We start from the raw sequence: 26454 nt of genomic DNA, 5'->3' as shown, positions 1-26454 counted from the left end.
GCCTTCTCCCTCTTCCTCGCTCTGCTAATCGGCCGCGAGTAAACTCAGCTGCCTGCGATTTTGGCCCACCCCTCTCCGTCGACCCCAACCTAGAACGACTGTCTTCATTGCGTATCGAGAGTCTGACTGGGGAGACTAACCCCAACCTCGCGTTATGTCGAAGAGACCTCGATCGCCCTCCGGCAAACCGGAGAACAAACCCGTGCGGCTCCCGACCCTCGACGCAAGCCATCTTCCGTTCACCTCTTCGGAAAGGACAACTCCTCCGAAGAACGTCCCCTTTCAACAGCCTCTCCCCTTGACGACGTTTTCATACACTCCCTCTCGCTCGCTCGAGTTCACCAACTCTGCACTCAAGTACTATATTGAGCCTCCCCGGAACGCGAACCTAAACTATGGATACGACAGATGGATACGGAGACCGGCCGAGAAAGGGAGGATTGACGCGTTGTTGAAGGCTTGGGACAAAGTACGGAGCGAAGGTCGCCCTGTAGGGGATATCGGCGTTATAAGCTGGAGAGGCGTCATGACCAAGTGAGCGTTGTGACATTCCCCGGAGGCGGAGACGAGAGCGCTGAGATTGGCAGGGAGAATATTGACAGCGCCGTATGAGGAGCGCGACAGCTGGGCGCTGAATGTCATGAGCGTGAACGGGACACTATACTTCGAAGAACACCTCACACAAGCCAAGCTCGAGGACAAGTGCGTCCCAGATACCTTCTACTCTATTCATCGGCATGCCAGGCATCCTGAAACTGACATCGTTGTGGTCTGCGCTAGCAACAACATGGCACCTCGGCAGCGCATGTTCACATATTACGGATACGCGTTCGAATCGTGGTGCACTTCACCGGATCCACCAACCCCTGATACGCAAGGTCGGTGGGGCGGGGATGTGGACACCAACGTTCAGTGGTGCAGCGTTGTCAAAACCAAGCTGGGCAACACGAGACTGGTCATCGGCGGTGAGGTGGATTGCGTACGAGGTCAGTCCATACGGGAGGGATTCACGAGAGCATTTCGTCCTTCGAGCTGACATATTATTCTTGACCTCAGGGACATACCAGGATACGAACGAATCGCTCGTCGAGCTCAAAACATCGATGAACATCCGCAATGCACAAGATGAGGCCCGTTTTGAGCAGTGAGTCATCACCCCACCTTCCCCGTTGCGCAACGTTTTCCGCCAGCTGACCCCACTCATCCACAGGAAACTTCTCAAATTTTACTTTCAATCTTTCCTTCTCGGCGTTCCTGTAAGCAAGCACATGCATCTTTCTTCACAAAGGGATTCATCGCGGCCAGGAAATCGTTGTGGGCTTTCGCACGCCGTCGGGCCATTTGACCACGACGCAGTCCTTTCGCACACTCAACCTGCCGCGGCTCGTTCGGGGAAAGCCGAAAGCGTGGGATCCCGCAGTATGCTTGGAATGGGCGGACAAGTTCCTCGGCTGGGTGAAACGCAATATAGTCGAAGACGAGTCCGTTACATCAAGCGAACCTCAGGAGGCCGCAGACCCATCGGGGAAAGCGAATGAGGAGACGCTCCAGCAGGAAGAAGAAAAAGGAACGAAGAGAAGCATCGACGCAGTACCGCCGGACTCGCAAGTCCGAGTGTATCGCGTTACGTTCAACCCCAAGGATGGCGCCTCGATGCGGCTCCTCGACGACGACGGTGTCGCAGAGGTTCAGGGAGGCGACGAACCCGGCGGGGTGCACGCAGTGGATAGAGTCGGTTTCCTGCCGAAGTGGTTCTGGGAGAAGGAAGTACAGAAGAAGGTCCACGGGCGCCCGCCGCGGTCGACACTACTGGAAAATGATTTGCTGGATCGGGAACGACTACGGTCCCCGGCGACATCGTCAGAGGCCTTGGGTCATGCCGCGGGCAAACCAGAGCTTGCCGGGTGGCGGATTTAGCGAAACATTGAGGCCGTTGGACGTACGTCTTGCGCTTTCACAATAGTTTGGCCCTCGGGATCAAGTTCTCATGACCAGGAACATGTGGATTTCATGGGATTCATCAGAGCGCGCCAGTTCTTCATCACCTATACGTCCTGTACCATTTGCACGTCTTCGGCACTACTTGCAAGAAATTATGACTGTTGACCCAGAGGTACGGTGCTGCGGGTGTTATGCGGTTCTACAGGTCGTGATCTCCGACGAAGATGAAGAGGACGCGTACGGCGGCGATTACCATCCCGTTCTGACACGCACGACCGGATAAGTCAAAGCACGGCCGCACCGTATAAGGACATCGAGCTGGCAGAATAACACGGCTGATTCGAGCTCTTCCCGAAGGCGCTTCATTGAGACGTAGCGCAGCAGCAAACTCGTCCTGTGCAGGCGCTGCGTACGTCGAGGACTTGAGAAGCGGGGTCGGCAGCGGATCGGCACCTCCGGGATCGCCTTCGACAGGAGCACGGAGGAGAACGGAGACGGCGGCGGCGGTGACTCGGTGCTTCTTTGGAATCTTTCGTTCGTTTCTTCATCACCGGCAACCTTGATCTGCGTCATGCGACGTAATTTGCCGCGACCGCAACCATTTTTGTGCGTGTTGTCTGGACATCACCGAGCCTCGACATCGAAGACGGTTTGAGCATATATGAAGCTGTTCTGCAGTGAATATTCTGTCCTTGCAGGATCCCTCTTCCGCGAACAACGCGCTGCTGCTTGATTGACATCAGAACAATTCAACAGTCGTATCCATTCGATGACCAAAGCACAAGAGGATCCCATCAGTATGTCTGTTCACTCTACAACCATAGTTTAACGGAAGCTGATGACACTGGGGTAGATATGGCTCACGCACGAAGCACAATCAACCGTCTTCCAGACGAAGTTCTTGAGCTCATATTCATACACGCAACCGCGTACACCGAGGAGGATTACGATCTTCACCCGTTTTGGGTCAGCAAGCACCTGGCCAGCGTCGCCAACAAAACCAAAACCAACCTCTCTCTCGTGAGCCGCAAGTGGAACGTAAGTGCTTCTCACACTTCCTGAAACCGGGACACGATTCATGGTAGTCATTCAACTAGAGGATAGTGTCCTCCCATCTCTATCGCGACGTGCAGATTCATTGGCGTTCCTACCCCAAGAGCCAGGACAGTTCTAGCGTGCAATTGCGGCGGTTCGCCTCTCGGCTGCTAGAGAGTACACTTTCTGGCTTGCTGCCATCGCAGCGGACACGCACCTTCACCTTCTATCACGACACGAGTTTGCAGCTGGAGAACCAGGTCCTCGACTGGCCCGCGCTGGCCCGCGCAGGGACGGACCTCTGCTTCATTCTGTCGCACGTCACGCTGTCGCGGTTCGCCACCAACCTCGACCCGATCATACCGTGGCTATCAATCCTCTCCTGCAAAAGCGCCTACTCGCTGACTCACCTGGACGTGGCCATCCCTCCGGGCGGCGTGTCGCCGACATTCGTCCGGCAGCTCAATCGGTTCGTGAACCTCGTCTGGCTGCGCATTAGCGACGTCGCGGACCAGGCGCGCAACGGCGGCGACGTCGCCGAAGCGCTCGACGACCTCCCCGTGCTCTCGCTGCCGCGCCTGCAGGACCTGCAGCTCCGGTGTGCGATGCTCACGGACGACGTCCACCCAGACGGTGGGATCCCGTTCCACATCGGCCGGTACGCCATCCTCCCGTCGCTCGACAAGCTCTCCATCGAGGCCGGCTTCCTATGGCGCGACGACGTCGCGACCTGGGTGCTCGAGAGGCTCGGCTCGTCGATCCGTGAGCTACACCTGGAGGCCTACTGCGACTGCGCGCTCGACAATCTTCAGGCGCTCGCTCCCAACCTCGTCCATCTGACGTGCATCGTCTCCGAGGAGCACGCGAGGGAGGCCTCGGCAGAAATCGACCGCAACTTGAACCATGCCCTGCTGCGGCAGCTCGACGTCTCTGGGCGGGGGTACTACAGACCCATGTTGAAGAACATCGCCCCGGAGCGGGTGCCGAACCTCGCGTGCGTGCGCTTCGTCGACATCAAGTGGAGGGATCTGCCGATGGTGGATTGGGATATGGAAGAGGAACATGACGGGATGGGGTACTTTTACGACATCGACTGCGCGGCTGAGCTCGCGCTCAAGGGCATCTTGGTCCTCGACCGAGAGGGACAGGCATTCGGGGGTTTAAACAAACTTGAAGCCAGTAAACGGCTGCTCGAGTGGTACGTTCAGCAGCTGCGAATGCGACAGAAGTTTCTAACGCGCTCGTTCGTAGACATGAACCGGCGAATAGCGAAGACCCCTAAACAAGGGTGTCGATGCATTCGCGACGAGGATATGTCACTTATGCCTGCGCAGGATGCAGAGCGGTCCGTCGTCAAACTAGCCTTTCTCGACTTCGCGCAAGGTCAGAGCAGGAAGAACCATTACTGCGCTGATATGGAGTGAAGAGAGGAACCAGTGGCAATTGTCGTGCCTTCCGAGTTCGAATCGCTATGCATGGAGCACAGGCTGACAAGTGGAGGCGGCTGATGCCTTTCGGCCTTTCGGTCTTCGGCATGATAGAGCGCTCACAATGCGGGACGGCAAAGCGTAGCAGATGATAGTGTTGGCGATGATAGTAGTTTTCTGAAACTTGAAATTATCTGATAAGGACTCTAACGTTTCATCTGGTTTGGCCTCCATGCCGTGTATGATTATCAAGTCACCAGATACAAATGATGTGGGATTTCGAGGAGTATCCTTCTCGTTTACAACTGCAATAATCATCGGCACGGTGAGACCGAGAAGGAGAGTTCGGGCAGGCGGGGCCCCGAGCACTGAATGCTTCACGTGAGCTCTTTCGTATTTCCTTCGCGGTGCTTATCTTCCCCTGGCTGCACATGGCCGTTATCTGCGACGGCTACGGCTACGGCCAGGCCAAGGCGGCAAAGCTGCGCACGACCCGATCAGCATTCTATCTGAAGTTATAAACACGCTCGCGGAAACATGGAGTTCAACAACAGCTTGGTCTTTCGTCGTCATGTTGTGCATCCTGAGCGCCGTCTCTCTGCTCCTCTCGACGCAGCAAGCGGTGGCTGCGACCAGCGGGCAGGTTCCAGTTCGCGCAGAGAGCCGCCACGGTGGCTCTAGCCACGGGACGAACTTCGCGAACGTGTTCTCGAATGGCGACCCCAGGCAGTCGATGAGCCAGGCGTGGTCGCAGGACTCGTGGGGCTTGCTCACTTTTGCGCGCTCGACGCCGTCGAGGTGTTGGGGTGCAGATGCAAACGTGCCGTACGATGTCGCCGTCATAGGTATGTGCAGTGCGTCTTAAGCTGGCCCGGTATCGCTGAACGTCTCCTAAGGCGCTCCATTCGACACCGCGACTTCTTTTCGTCCGGGAGCGCGCTTCGGTCCCAATGGCATTCGCCAAGGAGCCCGTCGCATTGGGATAGAAAGGATCAATGTACCTCACAAGACTCGCGTCAGCGACTTCCTTGACGTGGTCGATTGCGGAGACGTCCGTGAGTACTTAACCTGTACGATATGCCTCGTCCGGACTCGGCTCACCAAGTGCGATAGCTATGGTCTTCGTTGACAACAAGGTCGCTCTGCGCCAACTTGAGCTTGCCAACAAGGACCTCCTTGGACATGAGGCGGCGCGATCATTTGCTGGACAGAGCTTAGCGCTTGATGGCAAGTTCCACCCACGTGTTTTGACGCTGGTCAGTACTGTCCATCTTCCAGGGAGGACGGGGATCCGATCTCTCATCTGTTGTGAACCCGTAGGGTGGTGATCACACCATTACGCTTCCGCTTCTCCGCGGCGTTGCCGAGATCTATGGGCCTGTCAGCGTCATCCACTTCGACAGTCACTTGGGTATGTTCCATCATCGACGTCCGCATCCTGAAATCTGGCCTGACCCGTAATCGAAGATACTTGGAAGCCCCGCAACGTTGTAAGTACCCCGAGGATCTTAAGGTCACATTTTATCGAGGTTGCTAAAGGAAGATTGGATTCAGACCGGCGGTCCCTGGCTTCCGGATGAGGTCGGCGCCAAGGCTATACTGCAGCTAGCCTATGATTCTAACTCATACTACAGGAGGTACCGGTGACGCACGGCAGCTACTTCTGGTATGCTGCTCAGGAGGGTCTCCTGGCCCCGAACAACTCAAACATTGTATGCTATGTCTTTGAAGTCCTTACTCGGAACAAAGCTCACGGAATGACACTACCAGCACGTCGGTATTCGTGGCGCCCTCGGCAGCTGGGACGACTACGAGAACGACTGGGAAGTCGGTTTCCACATCTCTCATGCCGAGGACATAGAGGAGGTCGGCTACAAAGGCATCGTCCAGAAGATCCGGGACGTCGTTGGTGACAACCCAGTCTACAGTAAGCCGCTCCTCGCTTCGCTCTCAGACCACATGCGAGCAGTTCTCTCTCCCCAGTCACTCTTGACATCGATGTCATCGACCCGGGAATGGCTCCTGCGTGAGTGCCGCATTACTTGGATTCTTCGCGTCATAAAGCTCATTTACCGGATTCAGTACCGGAACGCCCGAGATCGGTGGATTCACGACGCGAGAGATCAAGAAAATCCTCAAAGGTCTCGACGGCCTCAAGATCGTTGGCGCGGACATTGTAGAGGTTGCTCCTGGTACGGTCCCCGGTGTTTATCCCCTTTACGCGGCAGTAATTGAACTCTTGCGACGCAGATTACGACACGCAGGCCGAGCTCACGCAAATCGCCGCGGCGAACATAGGATGGGACATCTTGGCCCTCATGGCCAAGACACCGCTCACTGTCTGAGGCTTGAGCAGTATACTTGGATTATACGGTAGAGCAGTTTGTCGTAGCTAGGGAATGCAGACATTTCAAAGTCAGCGTACCTAGTGTGCTGTGATGATGTCAGATAGAATGAATGGATCGACTGCCGACAGTATAAGTTCTCTGATAAGTGTCTGGAGGACGAAGAGGCGTCGGGCCATGATCGGGCTAGGAGCTCTCCGACGCGTGCATGTGCGTGGCTACTAAGCTTGTCCCTGAACTTATCTTTGACTTTGCAGAGCTGCGGAGAACCTCTCGACGTTTTGCCTATCATGACCCTAGTTTCGTATAAGAACGCGAGCCTTACACCAGATACACAAGACATCTTCGTTGCCGTCTCGCCGGGGTCGCCATGATCGCTATGTTCGGCGCCGTTTCGTTGCTGCTGTTCGCCCAACGCGCCTTCGCATCTAAACATGGCGCTGGGCACTCCGAAGACACTGGACGGCCAGTCTCGGATCCCCGGGACCCGCTGATGTTCCCGCTGCAGAGTAATGCTTGGTCGGAGGAATCCTTCGGCTTGCTCTCATTCGCCGGCTCGAAGCCGTCGAGGTGCTGGGGCGCAGACGCCGGCGTTCCCCACGACGTTGCTGTAATTGGTACGCGATGGTGCCACAGATACTGCTCTTTGCCCCGATGACGAGCGTGGTTGTCCGTAGGGGCGCCCTTTGACACTGCGACTAGCTTCCGACCTGGAGCGCGATTCGGGCCGAACGGCATCCGTCAGGGGAGCAGACGTATCAGGGTCGAAGCTATTAATGTGCCGTTGAAGACGCGCGTCAGCGACCACCTCGATGTGGTCGACTGCGGGGATGTCCGTGAGTGATTATGCATTCCATTGCTTTTAGCGACGTCGCTCAGATGGGCATGCGGTAGCCATGGTCCTCTTCGACAACAAAGTCGCGCTGCGCCAACTTGAAATTGCCAACAAGGAGCTCCTTGCTCATGAAGCGGCACGCTCCTTTTCGAACCGGAGTTTGGCGCTCGATGGCAAGTTCCACCCGCGCGTCTTGACACTTGTGAGTATGTTCCCAAGGCAGCTTAGTTTCCGTTGACTCATGTGTGCCATCCAGGGTGGTGACCACACGATCACGCTCCCTCTTCTCCGCGGTGTTGCCGAAATCTATGGGGCGGTCAGCGTCATCCATTTCGACAGCCATCTCGGTATGTTCAAGGACTCTATGATATCAACGGGTCCCATGTCTGATTAATTTACAATTCGCTGCAGACACGCGAAAGCCGACGAAGCTTGTGAGTGCTTGAAGGAAACATTGCTCATCGAAGCATCTCAACCCAGCATTGCTAGCCTGGTGGCCCTTGGCTTCCGGACGAGGTATGGTTATATTCATCACGCAACACAGCTCCCAAATTGATCTACAATGCAGGAAGTGCCTATCACGCACGGTAGCTACTTCTGGTACGCTTCCCAGGAGGGGCTTCTGGCCGCCAATCACTCCAACATTGTGTGTCATCGTCATGCTGGCCCAAGCCCGTGCTGACTAATGATATACCCTTACAGCACGTAGGAATCCGATCAGGCCTGAGCGACTGGGACAACTATGATAATGATTGGGATGTCGGCTTCCATATATCGCATGCTGAGGATATAGAGGAGGTTGGCTACCAGGGCATTGTCAAGAAGATTCGGGACGTTGTTGGGGATAACCCAGTTTACAGTACGATTCTTTTTCTCCGTCTTACGACTATATTTCATGCCTGATCGCCAGTCTCCCTGGACATCGACGTGGTTGACCCTGGTTCGGCTCCTGCGTAAGCCGTGAAATGTGATTAACAGAATGCTCGAACCTCTGATTTTTTCTTGCAGAACGGGAACGCCCGAGATTGGTGGATTCTCGACAAGGGTGCGTCTTGACATGATGCATATAGGATGTGAATCTGATCAATCCCTTGACGTCCATAGGAAATCAAGAAAATCCTGAAGGGTCTCGATGGACTCAAAATCGTCGGCGCTGATATCGTAGAGGTTGCTCCAGGTACGACCACAGCTTCCTTTTGCGCGCCAAGCCGTTGATATCTTTGTTCGCTCGCAGACTACGATACGCAAAGCGAACTCACCCAGATCGCGGCCGCAAACATCGGCTGGGATCTGCTCGCTCTAATGGCCAAGACGCCCCTCACGGCGTAGGTTGTCTGTCCCCAAGGCAATGTTCCGTCTATTACATTATATATGGGGATGTTGGCAGAGAAGAAATATAACCTCTCTGCTACTATCTGTTTAATAAATCTCTGCCATAAGACTTGCTTCGCGAGTTCCGCGACCGTGTAGATCGTGATGCACGTCTAGATGTGTGTAGTCCCACTTGATCAACTAATTCCCAGGAACGAGAAATCCGACCATGCAAGCGTCGAGCATATAGTCTACGTTGACCCATGCATGTGTGAGGGCTGAAGACGACCGTCAATATGCTGGTTGGAAGGCCTTCCAACAAAGGAACCTTACCGAACAGTTTGGTCCCATCCCGTCCCGCGACGCGCATCAGCTCCTTCTCGCCTCCTGGATGGAAGCGGAGGTAATCCGTAATGTTGTATACTTTGCCATTAAATGCGGACCAAGCGTCGTCCTTCTTGTTGTGCTCCTTCAACATAGACGGTGTGACGCGTATTAGGGTATCAACGCCCTAAGAGGGTGGTCAGTTGGTCAACAGAGGCGACAAGGACCTTGATCACGAACACGCAGATCTTGCCCTGAAGCTTTCAAGTTCGCCCAATCTAGGGGGCCGCATCCCGGACCGAGCGCGACCTTGCGGTTCTTCGCTGGCTTGGGAGGAGGCTTCGTGGTGGTCGGAGGCAAAGCGAGCGAGTTTCCAGGAGGAGCCAAAGTCGAAGGTACACCCAACGTGCGCGAAGCTAGTCGGGGATCCGGGAGCGACGGAAGTTTTCGCCGGTCGCTCAGTATACTCGGTACAGGCTCGGCCGGTTTGGTGGCAGATCCTGAAGCGCGCTGTGCACTATTCAGGCTCGGAAAGGCCGGGGGAGCATCGTCCTCGCGGTCTTCGGTCTCGGTTTCCTCGCCCTCATCGTCTGATGGTGGAGGAGACACCTCTAGTACAGTCGGTATCGCCTCTGATTGGTTGGATGGTGTGGAGGTAGCCGGTGTGGACGATGCTGCAGGTAGGGAGCTGCCATACAGCCAATTCCGGAAAGCCGAGGTCATGTAGGCCTTTCAAGTCTATGTGGCAAAGCGATGAACGTTCATTCGGCGAATATTCGGTCATCTAGACGTACAACACGACCGCGCGCGTAGATTATACAACGACGCGTTTCCGAGCGAGGGAACCGGAGGAAGGTCGCCATGGACTGCGGTAACTCGACAGAGCTTACCCTCAGATAGGATGGCACGTGCTTGGCAATTAGGCGGTGATTACAGGTACAGTAACCTTCGTTCAGGGTATTATCTACAAAAAAACAAAGACGCAGAATAGAAGTACAGATTCCCGCAAGTCGTTGAGCCCGTGTGCCGCCGTGATCACGACGGGCGATCGTCATGATCGTGATTTATACAGCTTCTGCCGCGTCCCGACTCCTCTCCAAGTGCTCCGGCTGCTCGTCCTTCGACTCCGGATCGTACGAGTTCCGGTTCGCTTCGTCCTCCGCCCGCCTGAGGTCCGCAACGGGAACTGAGCGCTTGGATCCGAGGAAGAACCGGCCGCCCGGTGCATCTTCGAGGGCACGGACGAGCATGTCGTGCTCGAACAAGAACTTGATATCCTCGAGTGCGTACCCCGACGTCTCAGGCAGGCACAGCCACGCCCACGCGGCCATGATCATGCACATGAGGCCGAAGATCAAGAACGTGCCTACGAAGAGCGAGCGATATGGTCAGCACATACACGCATATATGGACGCGAGAGGCGGCAAACGGACCGTAGGTGATGTTCGACAGCATTATCGGCGTGATCTTGGAGATGATGAAGGAGAACAGCCAGTTGACGCCGATGGCAACTGCCATCGCAGCCGTCCTGACATGGTTGGGGGCGACTTCACCGGCGACGACCCAGGGCACAGGTCCCCAGCTGTGAAGAGGCAGCGGAATCAGCGACCAGAATCACGATAGCAGGCGGGTCTTGCTCACCCCACGCAGTAGAAGATAGCGTAGAAGTATACTGCGACGATAGAGACGTAGCTCGCGCCGTCTACGCCAGAGCCGGTGTGTATCGCGCTGTATCCTGCGATCCAAAGCATCATGACGCCTTGTCCGATGCCACCGATGATCAGGCATTTCTTGCGGCCCATGCTCTCGACAGCAAAGGCGAGGACGATGGCGACGGAGACCACTTTGACAACGCCATAGATGCCCGTGGCGAACAGTCCCGAGTTCTGGCCGGTAACGCCGAGGTTGGCGAAGATGGTCGGGGAGAAGTAGTTGATGGTGTTCGTCCCGGTCCATTGTTGGCTGTGAAGGACGAGGGGGGTTCAGAGCAATGTTATGGAGGAACCCGAATGAGAGACACTGACAAGAACATGACCAAGCTTGGGACGAACGAACGAAGAACGGTCGTACGAGATTCGCCCATCATCGCGATTTGGGTCCAAATAGACGTCTTCGCCTTGCCAGCAAACTCCTCCTGAATCTTTGAGGAGAGTTAATGTCGACCGAGATGTCACTCTGAATTGCGAGGAAACATACCTCTCGCAATGTCTCTTGCACCGAGGGGTCGTCTGGTGAAGTGCCGGCGGCAAATGCGAGCGCTTTCGCGGCCCTGTCGTACTTCTCATGCTCGACGAGCCATCGGGGAGATTCCGGTTGGAAAACAATCAACTGAATTGGTGAATCAGGTTTGCATGTAGGGAGGGCAAGACTGAGCGAAATGCGACATACCAACAGGAAGATGGCGCCAGGCACCATCTGCACAATGAACGGAATGCGCCATTGCATGTCGCCGAACGCAATCTGAGAAACCGAGTTAGTGCCAACTTATTTCGCGTAGTTCCGGAGCGCAAACCCACATTCTTGCTGGCACTGTAGTTAACCCAAACTGGATTTAAAGATGAGTGACGGGCCATGGATAAGGCGGGCATCGACTTACAAGCCAGCATGATACCCATATTGTTGCAAAGTTGGATCATTCCTGTACAACGGCCTCTGATGGCCTTCGGAACGGACTCCGACACATACGAAGGAACGAGAGCGGAGACCATGCCCACTCCGATGCCGCCAAGGAAGCGACTGAAGTACAGCACCCTCAAGCCGACCTTCTCGCTGCTTCCCAGTCCGACCACGGACTGGATTAGGCTGCCGATGATGTAGATGACGCCTGCTGCGATCAGGGAGGGCTTGCGACCAAACTTTCCGGAAAAGTAGCCAGTGAAGAGGGCACCAAAGCTGGTGAGACCAGCTCGTGAGCGACATTCGTGCGTAAATTGAATGGAAGGGGAGACTCACAAGCAACCGGCTTGGAGCACGGAGACGATATTGCCGGACAGATCGTCCTGGGCCGATTTGCTCATCTTGTCGACCCCGAAGTATTCCTTGAATGACTTCATGGCGATGACTCCTCCGATGAGGCCGATGTCCCACCTGGCACCGCGAATGAGCAACGACCGGGCGGCGGACACGAGACGACTTACCCATAGAAAATGGAGCCCATCGCCGCGGAGAACGCCAGTGCATACGCATGTCGGTAGCGCTTGAACTCCTCGACCTCTTTCTGGAATGTCATGTTTGGCGTTTGGCAAAAGAGGATGAGAAAAAGCTGCTCAAGGACGCGTGTTCGTTCGCAGGTCTAAGAAAGCAGCAGACCGCGGGGGCGGGGAAGCTCGACCCCGCACCCCCCGCTACTTATCAGCTTGAAACTTTTTGCCTATGCGTAATAGGGGACGCTAAGCCATGTCGGCTAGCTTCGGGCCGGCTGTCCGCCACGCTGGAGGTGAGATCGGCGCCGATCGCCCCTGCGTTGGTCCGAGCGTGAAGAGCGTCGGCTCAGGGCGAAGGAGGGTAGTCCGAGACCAGGTACGAGAGCATGACTACAGGCCAGATATATGCTTCAATATTGTGGAGGTAAAGAGGCCGCAACCACCCTCTGGCTTCTTCCTCGCGCTTCCGATGGTGCAGCCAGCTGCACCCACGACCTCCACAAAGGGCCCCCGCGAAAATGATGGCGACGACGACCGCCGGGCCCGTCCGGCCCGCCGCCCCTGTAAGCTTATGTCACGTGATCTTGACCCGGGTGACCGTTCCGGTTTGCGACTCGACGACAAGTCGAACTTGTCGTCGCAACGTCGTCGATCGGGAGCGTCTGATTCAATCCATCTTCCTCGAAGCAGTCACTTATCATGGACGGTGCTTCGTGCATACAAATCGTTGCCAAAAAAGACGAAGATGCAATCTCATGACCGAGTCTCATGCTCTCTCGCCGAAGCTGCTCCGCCCTGCTTTGCGCTCAAAAAGCGAGGGCTAGCATTGATCCTTGAGCGATGACAATGCTAACGGCGTTTGCAATCTATGCTTTGTGTGCGAGCATTGCTGGCGGAACGTCTCCGCAAAAACCCTACGAAAATCCCATCATTCGCGGCTTCAGTCCTGATCCGTCATGCATCCGCGTCGGCGATAGATTCTTCTGCGTCAACAGCTCCTTCAATGCGTTTCCCGGCATCCCCGTGTATACATCCAGAGATCTTGTGCAATGGGAGCAGATAGGTAGGTTCAAGTTCTCGTTGCGAGTTATACTACTGTGTTTATTGCGTGCTATGCAGGGAACGTGCTGGCGAGAGAAGAGCAACTTCCCGAGCTTGGCCAAGAGTTTGGTTTCACCAGTGGTATCTGGGCGAATAGTCAGACTTCCATACACGCCACACTTCTTTCAGCGTACTGATACCTTCATACAGCCATACGCCATCATAACGGTACTTTCTATGTGACGACCACGCTCGTTTGGGACAAGCTCTCCCAAACCGATCCGACTCGCTGGGACAACGTCAATGATACATCTTTCTTGTTGTACATCCGCTCACGGCTTGATCTAGCTGCTCTTCAAAACCGACGATATCTTTGCCAGCGACGGAAACGGGTGGAGCAACGCGGTTCACATCAACCCCAGTTTCGAAGGATACGACATGTCCCTCTTTTGGGATGACGACGGGAAGACGTACATACAAGGATCCCACGCCTATCACGTCCAGCCGGGAATTTGGCAGTATGAGATTGACCTTGACACAGGAACGATATCGAATGAGGAAGTCTTATGGACCGGGACGGGTGGGCTGGTGCGTTCCACGCCAGAGTCTATCGATCATGTTTAGTCGTCGTTTACTCGTCTGTATCAGGCTCCAGAAGGGCCGCATATCTACAAAAAGGACGGTTTCTACTACTTGATGATCGCAGAAGGTCAACCCAGCACTTCCATCGTCATGCGAGATAGTATTCACATCGAGTGTCGCTCGTTCAGGTGGGACTGGTTTAGGCCATATGGAGACAATGGCGCGGTCGAACGGGAGCATCCACGGCCCATACGTGCCTTACGTGAACAATCCGGTTCTCACCAACGCAAACACATCTGAATACTGTGAATGGGCCCCTCGTTGGTGATGGTCAATAGCTTACGTCGGACAGTGCAAACACTCGGTCATGCGGACATATTCGACGACATCGATGGCCACTTCTGGGCGGTCGCGCTGGCTACGAGGAACGGTTCGGTCGATTTCCCGATGGGAAGGGAAACGGTGCTTGTTCCGGTGGTTTGGGAAGAAGGTGGGGCTACTCGGTGATTTGCTGTGTCGTTCCTTTGACTGGGAATCGTGTAGGACAATTCCCCGTTTTCGATCCTGCCAACCCCCGCCGGGCGATGATTCATATGGAAGGTCCGCTGCCGCCCGCAAAAGCCGTGAGTTTGTCCGTCAAGCGCGGGCGGGCAACCAAACTGACGAATTCATAGCCGTTAACTCCGCCAGATGGTGGCGTCTTCGTCGGTCAAGACCAGTCTATCGACCTCACCAGGACCACCGCGCTGCCTCGGCAGCTGGTGTACCTGCGCTACCCCGACATGAGCAAATTTGTGCTGTCGAAAGAGGGTCTTTGTCTGTACGGGTCATCCGCCAACCTCACCGGGCCGGACGGGATCTCAGGCACCTCGACCTTCGTCGGCAGACGACAGGAGCACGTGGAGTTCATGGCGGAGGCCGACCTTGATCTCGATGCGTCGCAGTGGGACATCGATCAAGAGGCAGGAGTCACCGTGTTCCTGCAGCAGCTCCAGCATTTCGACCTTGGAGTAGTCCGCTTGGACGCAAACTCGACCTCCACAAACGGTCTCAGTGCAGAGCCGGGGTTTTACGTTCGCTTGAAGGCGCAGACGCTGTTGGTGACGAATGACGGCATGTCCGATCCGCTATCTTCGCCCGGGATGCAGCGCCTGCCACACTCGCAGAGCAGCTTAACGCTGCGAATTCAGGCCGTGAACGAGACCAAATACGAGTTCTCTTACGCGACACGGTCCAGCGGAGAGTTCAAGACCATTGGCTTTGGCGACGCCAGCGAGGTCAGTGGCGGGTTCACGGGGGTGAGTGCGACTGCATTTGATATCTCCGGTGAAACCTTGAGTTAATGCTTCGCAGACTATTATTGGCATGTACGCCACAGGAGACGGCAAGAACTCGACGAGTCCTGCGTGCTTTACTAGGTTTGACTACCGCAAAGCTGTATAGTGATACAGCAGAGTCAGTTGTTCCTGCTGTATATGAATGCTACAGCTACGCAATGCATGCACTAGTTCTCACCATCAACCTTTGGAGCACGATAACCCTCGGCGTCATGATAGACCCCGCTGGGAGCTAGTTTGTTCTGCACAGACATTTGAGCTCCGGATCCTGGCGTAGGCATCGTGAGACTCAGTGTATCGGAATACGCGGAAGGCGTACAGAAATCTCTTGGAGGATTCGGGAAGGGCTTTGAACGTCCGGGCTCAAGTCGATCTCGAACTTCTTCGTACTACTTCGATGGCTGTGCCATGAGGTCATCATCATCTTTCTTGCCTCGTGTCCGTTCAGTGACGTTCTTTCGTTCCTCAATATATCCGAGTTTCTACGTGGTCATAAGGGACGACATGGGTCGCCGCCGCCACCTAACCCGACTTGTACGACTGTGACGACCTTTCTACGAACGACCTGCGACCACCGATATAATGCATCCAGCTATATTGCCGTTCATATTTACACTCGCGGCATTCGTCCTCTTGTGAGTAATTGAACCTTATCTGTATGTGACGAGTAGAGGTTATAACGATGTTGTAATATTTAGACTGCTAGTGACGATCTCAACCCCCGTAGTTCATGCCTTCTACTTCGTCCATGCTGATACGGGGGGTGGTGTACGATTCGGGATATGGGGCTGGTGTATCGACCATGGGACATGCCTCTCAGACAGGTACGAGTGCTGACCAGATGATGCTGGGGCCGATTTAACGTCGATGATGCCCGCAGACTGGGATACCGCTGGGATACTCAAATCATCCACAGCCTCACGTTCACGCTGGTATTCTATCCTATAGGTGGGTGTTTCCGAGTAAGTATATGATCTGAACCCTAATAACTGACATGACTCAAAAGCTACCGGCTTTACCTTCCTCGCTCTGCTGTCACTACTGCCAGTACTGCTCAGCAAAAGCTTACAGATGTATCCGTTCCCAGCATTCTCTCTGTTATCCCTGCTATCGTTCTTCTGGTCGCTGCTTGCGTTCATCGTCATGATTGTTCTCTGGGCAGTCGCGAAATCTCGTTTCCACGATGACGGCATCAAGACAACCTGGGGCCCATTGGTGGGTTCGGTTGTCGTCATTTACTAGCATGTGCATGACTTACATGGGATATACTCTGTAGCCATGGATGTCACTGGCGGCTACAATTGTCCTGCTTGGAATCACGGTTAGCGCCGGATGCGGCACCTTGTGCGGTCGGCGCGCGCCCTACGTAACCTATCCCTCGCGTGCGGGATATTACTAGACAACGCCAGTGCTAGCAAGACATGCAGCCCTGGCTACAAGAACAATGTATCACTCCTCTACATATAGACCACGATATATCTCAATGCGATCTCTAAATCATTTGACGATCCTCGACCCCAGCAACGTTCCGACTCGTCTATGAACGTAATTCAGTTTCCGCGATGAGAGCCATACTGCAGCGGCATAATCTGCGTCTTGTACCTCAGGGTTTTCTCAGGGCTCGGAGCCCCATGTTAAAGCCTCAACCCATCTTGATCCACCCTCACACAGGCGTACTTGGTATCCTGCCATGATGATTAGGATATGCGTCCACTCAGTAACTTACAACGTACGTTAGCAGGGAACGTTGTCACGTGTGAATACAAGGCTTGATTCCGACGACGACGCTCGGGGCTCGGGCTCAGCGTACTTGCATGGAACTTCTGTAGCTGACCCAGCCAGCGCTGCGGTCGGCAATGCTCTGGCGGCAGTGCTAAGCAATGCTTGACGTGCACTCGGATGCTTCTCACCGTCGGCTGACGAGGGTTGTCCCATCAGTTGGCAGGGCAGAACACGACTGGCGCACGGAATCGTTTCTCTACCGCGAGGACACACACGGGCGATCATAACCGTACTCAGCTCCGTTGTATTCAGACTGGCCCTTTTGCCGAGCCTTGGCTCGTCGTGGCGTCGCACGCACTTCACTGCCCCAGCTTGTTGCAAGGCATATATATAAGAATGGCCGGTTGTGCACACAGACCTCAGACTCACTCAGTCTTCCATCATCAATCAACTATCACACTCTAATTCACGACTTATAATCAATAAGGCAATGCGCTCCTTCGCCATTCTCTCTGTCGTCCTCGGCGCCTCCGCCGCCCTCGCCACCCCATTCGTCTCTCGCCAGGACGCCAACACCAGCGACGTCTTCCGCTTCCTCGGAGGCGTCTACTGTCTGCTCACCGCCGAACAGGCGGCCGTCCAGCCTAACGGACCTTGCGATCCCGCCATACAAGTCCCGCTCCCGCTGGATGCGAACGGCAGCAACTTCACCGAGGTCGAGGGCCACGCCGTGAACGTCACCCTGCGTGACGACGTTTTCGGGCCGTTCGTTGGCTATGATGTGGTGAGTACCTTCACCGAGGCTTTTCTCGGGTGATCCATCGTTGCTGACGATTGGACCACGCCCAGTCCATCGACGACGTGCTCCGCGGCGATCGTCTTCTGTTCGGAGCGGGGATCACTCGCTCCTACGACATTCCCCTCGAGAAGTAGTGGGTAGGATCAGATCGTCTGGGCTGTTCATGGACTACTTCGGGTGTTCTACTCAACGTGTACTTGAATCATGACTAGAATATGCATACAGTATTCGATTGTTGCAATGGTCTTTTGAACGCTTTCAGGACTGAATGGGGCTGTTAGCATTGCTATGAGAGTCCTTACAGTATCACCACGAGAATGGGTGCACCCGAGGAGGAGGCGGAAGTACGGTGTCTGCAACGAAGACGGCAAGCGCCGAAATGAAAGGCCATGTGTAACGTGACGAGCGATATCTAGCCTCGTTTCTTTTGCTGACCACCACCGACCGGAATGTATGCATGTAATGGCCCACGAAAACGGTAGCTTGCTCGAACGAATAGGACCTCAGCCTGTCTCGCTCTTAGATCGCCTGCAGGTGGAGCATCCCGGTATACAACGGCGCACCTCGAGTGGTTCGCTCATTGACCGCATAAGCTCAAGTAGAAGCCCGTCCCTGCCACTCTTGAGGCGTGTCTCAGCTTCGTTTTACCACGACGTCGATGAGGACACGACCATGCATTCAACAGCGGACGGCGAAGAAGAGGCTCTGGGTGTCGCTCTGCCGCTCAGTGCGAGGATTTCAATGACTATCGAACCCGATGCTGGCCCATCGTCCGAACCTGCCACACCCGCAGAAGGAACAGAGGCGGGGGAAAATCGAGCGCCCGTGGCTACCGCCATGCATGATAATGTACGTGTTTCGTCGCGTTTCTTCCACCCCGTCTACACGTTGTTCGGATTTGGTTCCTGTCGTTCTCATAAATCTGCGTAGAGTCAAGAGGAGATGGTACTGGGAGACGAAGAGAGCGATAAGACTGTACAGTATAAGCATGCTGCGGAAGCACGCGCGAACGATAGGATCACCGCGAAAGTTCCTGCCAGGCAATCATCCCTCCCGCAGGAGATTGCTATGACAGAGATGCCTAAGAATACAATGCCAGGGCCCCCGGAACAGGGCCAAGCCCTCCACGAACCTTCCACATTGGGAGCCACATCAAAACGCACCATCGTTACTCCGGCATCTTCTCCATTGCAACCGACCCCTCCAGTGGGGGAAGATGGGACGCAGAGAGATGACTCCATCGATATCCATTTACAATACCCGCGTTGTTCTCAGGAAACGCACGCGGCCGACGTCACCCCGAATTCACCGTTATCGAACGCCGTCGCAGCTCCGCAAAGCCATGCGAAGGAGACTGACACAACTCCTGGTCGCCCGCGCATCTTACCATCTACCTCTCCCCTCATGTCTACCCTTAATGACACACGCTCGGAACGGCCGTTATCTCCAGTATCAGCACTCAAACGGGGATACGCCGGACCACAACGGGACGTGGTTGCTTTCCTCGTGGAGCAGATCCAGAAGAATGCGGCTCGTCGGTTGAGGAAGGAGCAGGGTCCAGATGCTGAAGTTCCCGTTGAACCCTTGCCGTCCGACAGAGTTGCGCAAATCGTACGAAGTGGTGTCGATGCTTTCGCGCGGCAGATTTTGGAGGCGCAGAAGCAACTCGCGGCATTGCAGATGGTTGAGGCGTTGAATGAAGATCAACGGGATAAGCTTGGGAGTGAAAGAGACGAGGAAGTCAAGAACGTGCAAGCACGTTCAGAAGAGTGTGCAGATGCTGCTTCATCTGCGCGAAAGCAGCCATTGCCGGAGACGCCAGAGACGCCAACGTTCAGATCCTCGCGAAACCCTGAGACTCAAACCTTAAAGCGGCCACGCCCATCAGACGCGGATGCCAAAGATACGTCTTGTTCCCGTTCATCCCCGCCTTCGTCCGCACCCACAGACGAAGATGTCGTGGAGTGGCCGGTCACAAAACGATTCCGTATGAATGAAGATTCTTCGGCGCCTAACCTTGAGGTTATCGATGGCTCACATGGCTTAATGTCGCAGAGATTAGCCACTCTCGCAACATCAGAGTTAGCGCCCATCGGCAATGCGGATGCTCCGACCTTACACACCCCACTGCCTGCCAAAGAGCGTTTCATCGTCCATACGGACACCCCCGATGCACAGCCAGAAGCTGTGGAGGAGCCCGTTCTCCCCGATGGCAATGAAGCCGACAATCAAGGAACAGATGGCTATAAAGGTCCGTGTGTTTGACCTACCTTCGTCTTGGCCGGATCCTTCAGCTGACGTTGCAACCTCCCCCACGCACCTCCTCATCGACTTGCAATGGCCCAAACGTATTGCTGGACGCCTCCGCCGTCCCCTCGTCTTCGCCCCCGCTCGCGATGGACGCACACGAAACAAGGTCACGAGCACGCGTTCGCACTCGAGCTCACGACCGCTCCTCCCGCGAATGGGTTCATTACACCGCAGGATGTCGCGTTTGCAAGCCCGGAGCCCCTTAGCGAATCACGTTCGGCGGAGGATGGCGAGGTGGCCGAACAATCCACAGACACAGTGGTCGAACATCAAGCCCATCGGATACCCTCACCACCACGCTCACCAGAACGTCATGAGGGTCCGACCGGCGCGATGCCCACCTACTTTCGCGAGATTCCGATCTTGCCTGTGCCTGGCGTCTGGGGCGCAAGACCAGGAAGCAAGAAGATACAGATGTTGGACTTGTCCATCGAGCTCGATGCCAACAACGCGGAAGCTGCGGACAGGTGGTCTGCGCAAGATACTGTTCCTTTGGATCAAGAATTGGAGGCCGGCGAAGTGTGGTTTGAGTGAGCAGTTGCGGTCGACGTTGATGTCATGTGCTCATTATTCTACATCCACAGCCCAAGGGAAAGACATATCGTCGTGAACCTTGTTTCTCTCCCGGCGCCGGTTGTCGCGACACTCCTCGACAGTATCCCTCCAGGTTCAGGCCCGGACGTTGTTGCTGCCACCGTTGCGTCGTATGAGACGGTATGGCCCGCGAGGGGCAAGGTTATCGTCGAAGTCAACCATGACGCAGAGCTACTCCCGGAGAAGAAGAGAGTTTGGGTCTATGAACACATTGTGAGTGCTAACGGCCTTGGCTTCTTGTGGTGGCTTCTGCTCCGCTGGTAACGGAGGCCCGATCGTCCGTCATTTGACTCGAGGATCATGCGCCAGAGCATGCTATGCCCGATTGAGTCGGACATCAGAGATGGTGGCTTCGGCTGTGGTCCGCCGCAGGACGACGGCATCGGAAAGCGAAGATGAAATCGACGTTCCGTCTAATCTTACTCTAAACCTGATTGCCTCTCGGAAACTCCATCGCTGACTACGCTTTTCATTAGGAGGGACCGTTGGATATCACTGCGTATCTACGGTACGGTTCAAACACCATCAGAATTCTGCCGCTGGACAGCATGGACGAATACGTCTTTTTCCTGCTGGCGCGATACCCCACGGCGGAGGAAACCCAACTCGCCGAGCAGCAGACCGAGTGGCGCAGGTCTTTGGGCAGCATGCTGCGACGCACCCCAGTCATGACCTGAAGATCATGACGAACGATGACAAACGCAGCTCGACCTCGGAACCCCTAAAGGTAAGCACGGGTCGGAACTTTGGATCGAGACATGCCGGATCCTCAGATCTGTGCTTGTCCGCATATGGGGCGATGAGTTCGATGCTAACGTTTTCCATTCAAGGGACGACAATGCGTGATGAGGAAGAAGCTCGCTCCGCCCCTAAATTAGAATCTGGACCAAGATTTTGATCGTGTCATGCGCCTTTCGGCGTGCATGCCACCGTATCCCCATCGACCGCGGCGTTGACGATTTGTTGATTCGCCGGCGGAGGGTAGGGGGTTCTGTATGTTCGGAATCCCCGTTGGAACTCGATTTGCGCTCAAGATCAAGCTCGCGCCTCTGCGCGCGCCGACGACGCACCTGTCACGCGGCGCAGGGGCAGTGCGGGCGCGGGGTCGCGCGGGGTGAAGCCAGTAATAATTATACGCGTGCCGCGGAGAAGGCCGTGAGGGGGTGCACCGCATATGGACTTCGATGGCACGTACGGATGGGAAGGAGAAGCCGCCGGGCGCGTGCCCCGCCAGGCCCCGCCCCGACGAGCAGCTCCTAAATCGATAGGTGGTCTGAGCTGTGGCCGTGGCTTTTGTCTCGCGTAGAACGGAGACGACAATTGGATATTGTGTTTTACCTGGACCTTCCATTCCGGCGGGGGAGAGGCGATCCAGGGGCGATCTTGCGCAGCTGTGATATTGCTGATAGAGTGCGCAGCTTACGTGACGGTGTCTGGGGGCACGTGCCCGTCCGAACTCGAATATCTTGAAGTGTGGTCTGGGCGTCCACGGCCCCGACGGAAGGCCCTTCGCCCTTCTCCTCGACATGAATGTAAAGGCGCTCGAGAACTGTGTCGGTGGCGTCTGCACTCCCTACTCCGTCGCTGTGCCCAACGTCGACAAGCCACGTCCCCTCCACCAGCACCAGCGTGCCCTCAAGCTATACGCAGCCGCTCATTACCACAACGGCCAACGGCACCACACCGAAAAGCACCAGCACCGTCCCGTGCCCTTTCCGCCAACCATTTCGCCCATACACCGACTCCCAGTCGAGCTCCTCGCTCGCGTGTTCGCCATCGGCGTGGAGGGGCGACAGCTCGATCGCGAGATTGATCCAAGCGAGCCAGAAGATGCGCAGCCCGATTTCGAGGTGCTCGTCTCCAAGGTCTGCCGGCACTGGAGGCAGGTCGCGCTGGGTCTGCCCGGGCTATGGTGCGCGCTCGTCATACGTAAAGTTCGGCACGTTGATCGCGCTATGGTGAGACCTTGAGATCGCCCTTCGTGCACGCCACTCCGTTGCTGACTGCATATATGCAGGCATACATCGCACGATCCCAGAAGTTACCCCTTGAGATCGTCGTCGACAGCCCCTCAACAGATACCCACGTACCTGGACTGACGCTTTGCCGTGACGAGGTGGACGACGTCTTCCAGGCTATCCTACCCGCTCTAGACCGTTGGCGATCGTTCACCTTGAAGGTTCGAGACTCGGTCGCCAGAGATCGTTGTCGAGGACACCTCGCTGCATGTGGGCCCGCACCGAGGCTTGAGTACCTCAAGTTGTATCACCAAGAGAATTGGCCAGACGCGGAGGCCATGTATCAGGCGTTGCAGCAGGCGCCGCTTTCGTTTGGAGGCGGACTGCCAAGCTGCCAGCATTTGTCCTTGGTCGGAGTCAGCCTCCCGTCCTCAACCCCGGCCTACTGTCGAGGCCTCAGAACGCTCGAGCTCCGGCTACACTTCGAGGCCTTTCGCCCGTCCTATGCACAGTGGGAAGAAATTCTACTGGCGTCCCCCGGCCTCGAGAAGCTCACACTCCACTGGTCCGGCCCGAAGCGAGCGAATAGCGACCTTTATCCGTTCCAGACCATCCAGCTCTCCTCCCTGCGCGAGCTTGTGCTCATCGACCTCGATAGCGATCATCTGTGCTACATGCTCCGCCACATGCGCATGCCGAATCTGCGCGTCCTTCGGCTCGACTTCCCGGAGCAGGACGTCACGCCGGTCGTCGAGCTCGCGACGGACCCGGACGCGCCGATGTTCGCTTCCCTCGAGACTCTTGCGATCACGTCCCTTTCGTGCTCCGCTCCCGCGTGGCGCCGGCTTCTCAAGTCCGTCGCGAATCTGATCACGCTCGAGCTCGACCTCCGCCGGATGGATAGTCGTCTCATGGACGAGATCATGACCGGGGCGTGCAAGACCGAAATTCTCGCGCTCAAGGAGGTCCCGAAGCAACCGCTCCCGAGCATGCTCATGCCCGTGCTCAAGTACGTCAGGGTGAAGGGCATCACCGGGAAGTCGCTCGAGCGGCTCAGTTACTATCGGATGAAGGGCGGGTGCGAGGTCCAGAAGTGGATGCTCGATTCGAAGAGCAGGGACGATGACGTGGAGCGTCTCAGGACGAACCGCGGGGTGAACATTGAATACTTCGACGCGTCCGACGATGAGCAGGAGGAGGAGGATGACGAGGAAAACAGTGAAGAGGAGGAAGAGGCCGACGACGACGACGACGATGACGAAAACGAAAACGACGACACCCCCGATGACGACCAGTCATCGGATGATTGATCCATTGGCTTACGTTCATTCATTTGCTTTTCAGGAGCCTTTGGTTGTTTCGTTCTAGTTCCGGACACGATCTTGTTGGGCACATATCTATATAAATATTGTTGTTATATCCATACTATGGCATTCACAATGTAGCGTATCACGACCCCCAACGCATCTTATATAACGTTTTACTTCATGTCGCATATATCCAGTAGTTGTAGCTAGATGTAGCTGCGGTAGCAACGCATTTGGCGTTCACGAACCCGACCCACCTTATTCAGCAGTGGATCGGAAATTTCGACGTCGTCCGCCCGGCGTCGGCGGATCACAGATGCAAGCCTATCGGAACGGTGCGGCCGTCGGAAATGCCGATATGAGCGAGATCTACGCGGTGCCATCGCATCAACGCTTCGTTCGGTCTCGACCCTCAATCAAGGTGCGCCAGGTGGGCCCGATATCACAGGTGCTCATATGCAGATGCATCCGACGGATGCATCGCGGGTGCAGTAGGAAGTAATGTTCATCCTGAGGGCAGATAATCAGGGAGTTGCGCGACGAGGACCCCATCGAGCTCGGGATCTGAAATCGAGCGAGCATAATCAGATGGCGCGATGAGGATGGAACAATGGTGGAATGACAATGCTGCAAGCGGATCAGGTGATAGCCAGAACAGTCGTCAGCGCGAACGGACGAATCGGCACAGCAGGGGAGCGAGAACCTGGGTGCCGTGTTTGTTAAGTCCATGCACCATCTTCATTTTCGACAGCCGATGATTGACCAGGAAATTCATGTAAGCGGTCATCCTCTAAAGCCGGCATTCCGAGTAGCCGCGCGCATGGTCGCGGTACGTCTATTCGATCCTCCTGAACACGAATTACTTCGGTGCGATCGAAGTGATAGCGACAGGTACAGAGTGAAGCACAGACGTGCGATGTTTTATCCTTGAATTGCTGCTATGTCATTGTTGCTGATGTCTTCCTTTCCTCGACGTTGTCGTGCCATCGAAAGCAGTCCGCCAAACGGCTTTCCGTTTGCATCCGAACATGGTATACCCTTCTCTGCGAGCGAGAGGGCCATCTCGATGTCCTCCAATATCTTCCCCGCCTCGTTCACATGGTTTTCTCGGTGGCTGGTGTAATCGATATCCCAGCGAGCGTCCATGTATCGCACTTCCCTCAGCTTGGGTAGTTTCGCTGGATCGATGTGTTGAATAGTTTCGGTGAAATCGCAGAGCCCAGAGAACGACAGGTATTCTATGAGCGGATGTTCGAGGCCTCCTTGGTATACGTCAGCGAATTCGTGCGGTGAGTGATTGCAAACGAGCGTCGTCAAGTTCGGAGCCAGTTCATGGATGCGGTCGAGTTCCTCCATGAAGAATGTGGTGAGATGCAACTCCCGGAGACCCCTCCCATGTGCTTCTAAAAATTGCCCCATTATCCCGTCTGAATAATCGCTGATGCACGCCTCATATAGGTGAAGGCGGCGAAGAGCCGGTAACTCGGCCTTTGCGCCGACGAAAAAAGGTAGATAGCCGTCCGGGTGTATGTCATCAGAGTTGATAGCTGTACACACTATGCGCATGTCCTCCAGCCGCGGAAGTGATAGTCGCGGCAAGGTATACAAGGAATCCGGGAAAGGGGGGTCTTCATACGACTTGTAGAAGTCGTCATCAGTGATACGAAGGAACACGAGGTTCGCGAAGGCGTTAAGAGAGTGAATTGTTGAACATTCCATGATTTTCCGATGGATACAGATGTCGAGGTGTGTCAACGTTTGCGAGCTTCCCGCCCTAAGAAACGATAGCCATGGCACGCGGACGCTCAAATCCGTAGAGAAGTGTTTCAATCTCGCGTGCGAGAGCAAGCGACACACTTGAGTTCCCGCAACCTCCTCTTCTGCATCTTGCGCATAGGCGTTGAACAGCATAACCACAGTGCGTGTGCGTTTCAGCAAGTACGGACAGCGTTCAGAGAGACGTGCCACTTTGTTCAGGAAGGTAGCACGATCTTTCCGCATGTGAGGACCGCCTTCAGGATTAGACGCCCTCCAACCGATTCGGATTTCGACTGCGGCACAGGCTTCCGCAATAGCCTGCGAGATGTTATTCACCGCGGGTGCAAGTAAGAGACCATGAATCGGCTCACATTCCACCTTCTATTGACAAGTAAGGTGCTATGTCTCGTTGTATCAGCCGTTTGTGGCGACTGGACCAGAACAAACGGGTCTCCCGGTGCTTCCACATCATAAGCTGTTGCGTGTTGAATGATCCGCGAGAGCAGTTCGTTTGGTAGCCGTTCTATTGTGCACGAGGGCTGCAATCCGGCCATGATTGGGATGAGCAAGACAAGCAAGTCGTGGAGCTCGTCCGCAGGACCTTTCCGTACGCTGGCGTGGAGACGAGAGCGTGAAATGGAAACAGTGAACAGATGAAACAGGATGAAACACGACCTGGTTCGCG

The 26454-nt window shown here is 55.4% G+C and overlaps 13 protein-coding genes across 13 annotated transcripts; 10 read left to right on the top strand and 3 right to left on the bottom strand.

The window, feature by feature from the left end:
• Window positions 1–8: 8 nt before the first annotated feature.
• Window positions 9–2108, top strand: PUNSTDRAFT_125889 (RAI1-domain-containing protein). Its single transcript, XM_007383079.1, has 6 exons — window positions 9–534; window positions 592–702; window positions 781–986; window positions 1057–1144; window positions 1211–1256; window positions 1306–2108. The coding sequence occupies exons 1-6, from the start codon at window positions 155–157 to the stop codon at window positions 1915–1917; spliced, it is 1443 nt and encodes a 480-aa protein (XP_007383141.1). The 5' UTR covers window positions 9–154; the 3' UTR covers window positions 1918–2108.
• Window positions 2109–2550: 442 nt separating this feature from the next.
• On the top strand, window positions 2551–4668 carry PUNSTDRAFT_143284 (uncharacterized protein). The gene is made up of 4 exons (XM_007383078.1): window positions 2551–2738; window positions 2795–2979; window positions 3039–4174; window positions 4228–4668. Coding segments are annotated over exons 1-4 (1350 nt in total). The 5' UTR covers window positions 2551–2710; the 3' UTR covers window positions 4229–4668.
• Window positions 4669–4968: 300 nt separating this feature from the next.
• On the top strand, window positions 4969–6815 carry PUNSTDRAFT_86388 (Arginase/deacetylase). The gene is made up of 11 exons (XM_007383077.1): window positions 4969–5248; window positions 5300–5458; window positions 5517–5659; window positions 5724–5814; window positions 5871–5893; window positions 5958–5984; window positions 6038–6115; window positions 6174–6330; window positions 6387–6429; window positions 6486–6595; window positions 6654–6815. Exons 1-11 carry the CDS (start codon window positions 4975–4977, stop codon window positions 6746–6748), a joined length of 1200 nt encoding a protein of 399 aa, XP_007383139.1. The 5' UTR covers window positions 4969–4974; the 3' UTR covers window positions 6749–6815.
• Window positions 6816–7118: 303 nt separating this feature from the next.
• Window positions 7119–8912, top strand: PUNSTDRAFT_143282 (agmatinase; the record flags this gene model as incomplete). The annotated part of the gene is made up of 12 exons (XM_007383076.1): window positions 7119–7365; window positions 7426–7584; window positions 7643–7785; window positions 7840–7930; window positions 7995–8017; window positions 8073–8099; window positions 8152–8229; window positions 8286–8442; window positions 8494–8536; window positions 8592–8628; window positions 8688–8760; window positions 8818–8912. The coding sequence occupies 12 exons, from the start codon at window positions 7119–7121 to the stop codon at window positions 8910–8912; spliced, it is 1173 nt and encodes a 390-aa protein (XP_007383138.1).
• A 26-nt stretch (window positions 8913–8938) lies between these two features.
• PUNSTDRAFT_101833 (cytochrome b5) lies at window positions 8939–10057 on the bottom strand. Its single transcript, XM_007383075.1, has 4 exons — window positions 10013–10057; window positions 9459–9956; window positions 9228–9405; window positions 8939–9172 (listed from the first exon to the last, which is right to left on the bottom strand). Exons 2-4 carry the CDS (start codon window positions 9939–9941, stop codon window positions 9096–9098), a joined length of 738 nt encoding a protein of 245 aa, XP_007383137.1. The 5' UTR covers window positions 9942–9956; window positions 10013–10057; the 3' UTR covers window positions 8939–9095.
• Window positions 10058–10123: 66 nt separating this feature from the next.
• Window positions 10124–12850, bottom strand: PUNSTDRAFT_52040 (general substrate transporter). The gene is made up of 10 exons (XM_007383074.1): window positions 12356–12850; window positions 12171–12305; window positions 11815–12110; window positions 11735–11763; window positions 11607–11678; window positions 11415–11546; window positions 11243–11358; window positions 10860–11180; window positions 10652–10800; window positions 10124–10584 (listed from the first exon to the last, which is right to left on the bottom strand). Exons 1-10 carry the CDS (start codon window positions 12445–12447, stop codon window positions 10283–10285), a joined length of 1644 nt encoding a protein of 547 aa, XP_007383136.1. The 5' UTR covers window positions 12448–12850; the 3' UTR covers window positions 10124–10282.
• Window positions 12851–13207: 357 nt separating this feature from the next.
• Window positions 13208–15427, top strand: PUNSTDRAFT_101826 (uncharacterized protein; the record flags this gene model as incomplete). Its single annotated transcript, XM_007383328.1, has 10 exons — window positions 13208–13424; window positions 13481–13558; window positions 13613–13701; window positions 13751–13990; window positions 14051–14111; window positions 14173–14289; window positions 14337–14474; window positions 14528–14611; window positions 14675–15282; window positions 15338–15427. The coding sequence occupies 10 exons, from the start codon at window positions 13208–13210 to the stop codon at window positions 15425–15427; spliced, it is 1722 nt and encodes a 573-aa protein (XP_007383390.1).
• Window positions 15428–15892: 465 nt separating this feature from the next.
• On the top strand, window positions 15893–16790 carry PUNSTDRAFT_52039 (pali-domain-containing protein). The gene is made up of 5 exons (XM_007383073.1): window positions 15893–15956; window positions 16020–16145; window positions 16202–16269; window positions 16328–16536; window positions 16598–16790. The coding sequence occupies exons 1-5, from the start codon at window positions 15904–15906 to the stop codon at window positions 16718–16720; spliced, it is 579 nt and encodes a 192-aa protein (XP_007383135.1). The 5' UTR covers window positions 15893–15903; the 3' UTR covers window positions 16721–16790.
• Window positions 16791–17525: 735 nt separating this feature from the next.
• PUNSTDRAFT_52038 (uncharacterized protein) lies at window positions 17526–18098 on the top strand. Its single transcript, XM_007383072.1, has 2 exons — window positions 17526–17827; window positions 17893–18098. The coding sequence occupies exons 1-2, from the start codon at window positions 17534–17536 to the stop codon at window positions 17974–17976; spliced, it is 378 nt and encodes a 125-aa protein (XP_007383134.1). The 5' UTR covers window positions 17526–17533; the 3' UTR covers window positions 17977–18098.
• Window positions 18099–18514: 416 nt separating this feature from the next.
• Window positions 18515–20107, top strand: PUNSTDRAFT_133637 (uncharacterized protein; the record flags this gene model as incomplete). Its single annotated transcript, XM_007383071.1, has 2 exons — window positions 18515–18691; window positions 18773–20107. 2 exons carry the CDS (start codon window positions 18515–18517, stop codon window positions 20105–20107), a joined length of 1512 nt encoding a protein of 503 aa, XP_007383133.1.
• A 72-nt stretch (window positions 20108–20179) lies between these two features.
• PUNSTDRAFT_133636 (uncharacterized protein) lies at window positions 20180–21423 on the top strand (the record flags this gene model as incomplete). Its single annotated transcript, XM_007383070.1, has 3 exons — window positions 20180–20682; window positions 20737–20959; window positions 21223–21423. The coding sequence occupies 3 exons, from the start codon at window positions 20180–20182 to the stop codon at window positions 21421–21423; spliced, it is 927 nt and encodes a 308-aa protein (XP_007383132.1).
• Window positions 21424–22272: 849 nt separating this feature from the next.
• On the top strand, window positions 22273–24014 carry PUNSTDRAFT_66163 (uncharacterized protein; the record flags this gene model as incomplete). The annotated part of the gene is made up of 2 exons (XM_007383069.1): window positions 22273–22704; window positions 22764–24014. 2 exons carry the CDS (start codon window positions 22273–22275, stop codon window positions 24012–24014), a joined length of 1683 nt encoding a protein of 560 aa, XP_007383131.1.
• Window positions 24015–24932: 918 nt separating this feature from the next.
• Window positions 24933–25730, bottom strand: PUNSTDRAFT_133634 (uncharacterized protein; the record flags this gene model as incomplete). Its single annotated transcript, XM_007383068.1, has 1 exon — window positions 24933–25730. One exon carries the CDS (start codon window positions 25728–25730, stop codon window positions 24933–24935), a length of 798 nt encoding a protein of 265 aa, XP_007383130.1.
• Between the last annotated feature and the right edge of the window lie 724 nt (window positions 25731–26454).

This window comes from Punctularia strigosozonata, assembly GCF_000264995.1.
Source record: "Punctularia strigosozonata HHB-11173 SS5 unplaced genomic scaffold PUNSTscaffold_5, whole genome shotgun sequence".
NCBI lineage: Eukaryota > Fungi > Basidiomycota > Agaricomycetes > Corticiales > Punctulariaceae > Punctularia > Punctularia strigosozonata.
The sequence above is the reverse complement of the archived record's forward strand: the minus strand, read 5'-3'. Positions and strand labels throughout refer to the sequence as shown.

Bases quoted from the DNA above. Each gene is read 5' to 3' on its own strand.
- PUNSTDRAFT_52039 (XM_007383073.1), top strand. From the start codon at position 15,904: ATGCATCCAGCTATATTGCCGTTCATATTTACACTCGCGGCATTCGTC. The intron at 15,957-16,019 runs GTGAGTAATTGA...TGTAATATTTAG, and splicing joins CTCGCGGCATTCGTCCTCTT to ACTGCTAGTGACGATCTCAA. The intron at 16,270-16,327 runs GTGGGTGTTTCC...ATGACTCAAAAG, and splicing joins GCTGGTATTCTATCCTATAG to CTACCGGCTTTACCTTCCTC.
- PUNSTDRAFT_52040 (XM_007383074.1), bottom strand. From the start codon at position 12,447: ATGACATTCCAGAAAGAGGTCGAGGAGTTCAAGCGCTACCGACATGCG. The intron at 12,111-12,170 runs GTGAGTCTCCCC...TGGTCTCACCAG, and splicing joins GTGCTCCAAGCCGGTTGCTT to CTTTGGTGCCCTCTTCACTG. The intron at 11,181-11,242 runs GTCAGTGTCTCT...CGTCCTTCACAG, and splicing joins CCAAGCTTGGTCATGTTCTT to CCAACAATGGACCGGGACGA.
- PUNSTDRAFT_143284 (XM_007383078.1), top strand. From the start codon at position 2,711: ATGACCAAAGCACAAGAGGATCCCATCA. The intron at 2,739-2,794 runs GTATGTCTGTTC...ACACTGGGGTAG, and splicing joins AGCACAAGAGGATCCCATCA to ATATGGCTCACGCACGAAGC. The intron at 2,980-3,038 runs GTAAGTGCTTCT...TCATTCAACTAG, and splicing joins TCGTGAGCCGCAAGTGGAAC to AGGATAGTGTCCTCCCATCT.
- PUNSTDRAFT_125889 (XM_007383079.1), top strand. From the start codon at position 155: ATGTCGAAGAGACCTCGATCGCCCTCCGGCAAACCGGAGAACAAACCC. The intron at 987-1,056 runs GTCAGTCCATAC...TCTTGACCTCAG, and splicing joins TGAGGTGGATTGCGTACGAG to GGACATACCAGGATACGAAC. The intron at 1,145-1,210 runs GTGAGTCATCAC...ACTCATCCACAG, and splicing joins GATGAGGCCCGTTTTGAGCA to GAAACTTCTCAAATTTTACT.
- PUNSTDRAFT_101833 (XM_007383075.1), bottom strand. From the start codon at position 9,941: ATGACCTCGGCTTTCCGGAATTGGCTGTATGGCAGCTCCCTACCTGCA. The intron at 9,406-9,458 runs GTTCGTGATCAA...CCACCCTCTTAG, and splicing joins CTTCAGGGCAAGATCTGCGT to GGCGTTGATACCCTAATACG. The intron at 9,173-9,227 runs GTAAGGTTCCTT...GGTCGTCTTCAG, and splicing joins GGATGGGACCAAACTGTTCG to CCCTCACACATGCATGGGTC.
- PUNSTDRAFT_86388 (XM_007383077.1), top strand. From the start codon at position 4,975: ATGTTGTGCATCCTGAGCGCCGTCTCTCTGCTCCTCTCGACGCAGCAA. The intron at 5,660-5,723 runs GTCAGTACTGTC...GTGAACCCGTAG, and splicing joins ACCCACGTGTTTTGACGCTG to GGTGGTGATCACACCATTAC. The intron at 6,331-6,386 runs GTAAGCCGCTCC...CTCTCTCCCCAG, and splicing joins TGGTGACAACCCAGTCTACA to TCACTCTTGACATCGATGTC.
- PUNSTDRAFT_52038 (XM_007383072.1), top strand. From the start codon at position 17,534: ATGCGCTCCTTCGCCATTCTCTCTGTCGTCCTCGGCGCCTCCGCCGCC. The intron at 17,828-17,892 runs GTGAGTACCTTC...GACCACGCCCAG, and splicing joins CGTTCGTTGGCTATGATGTG to TCCATCGACGACGTGCTCCG.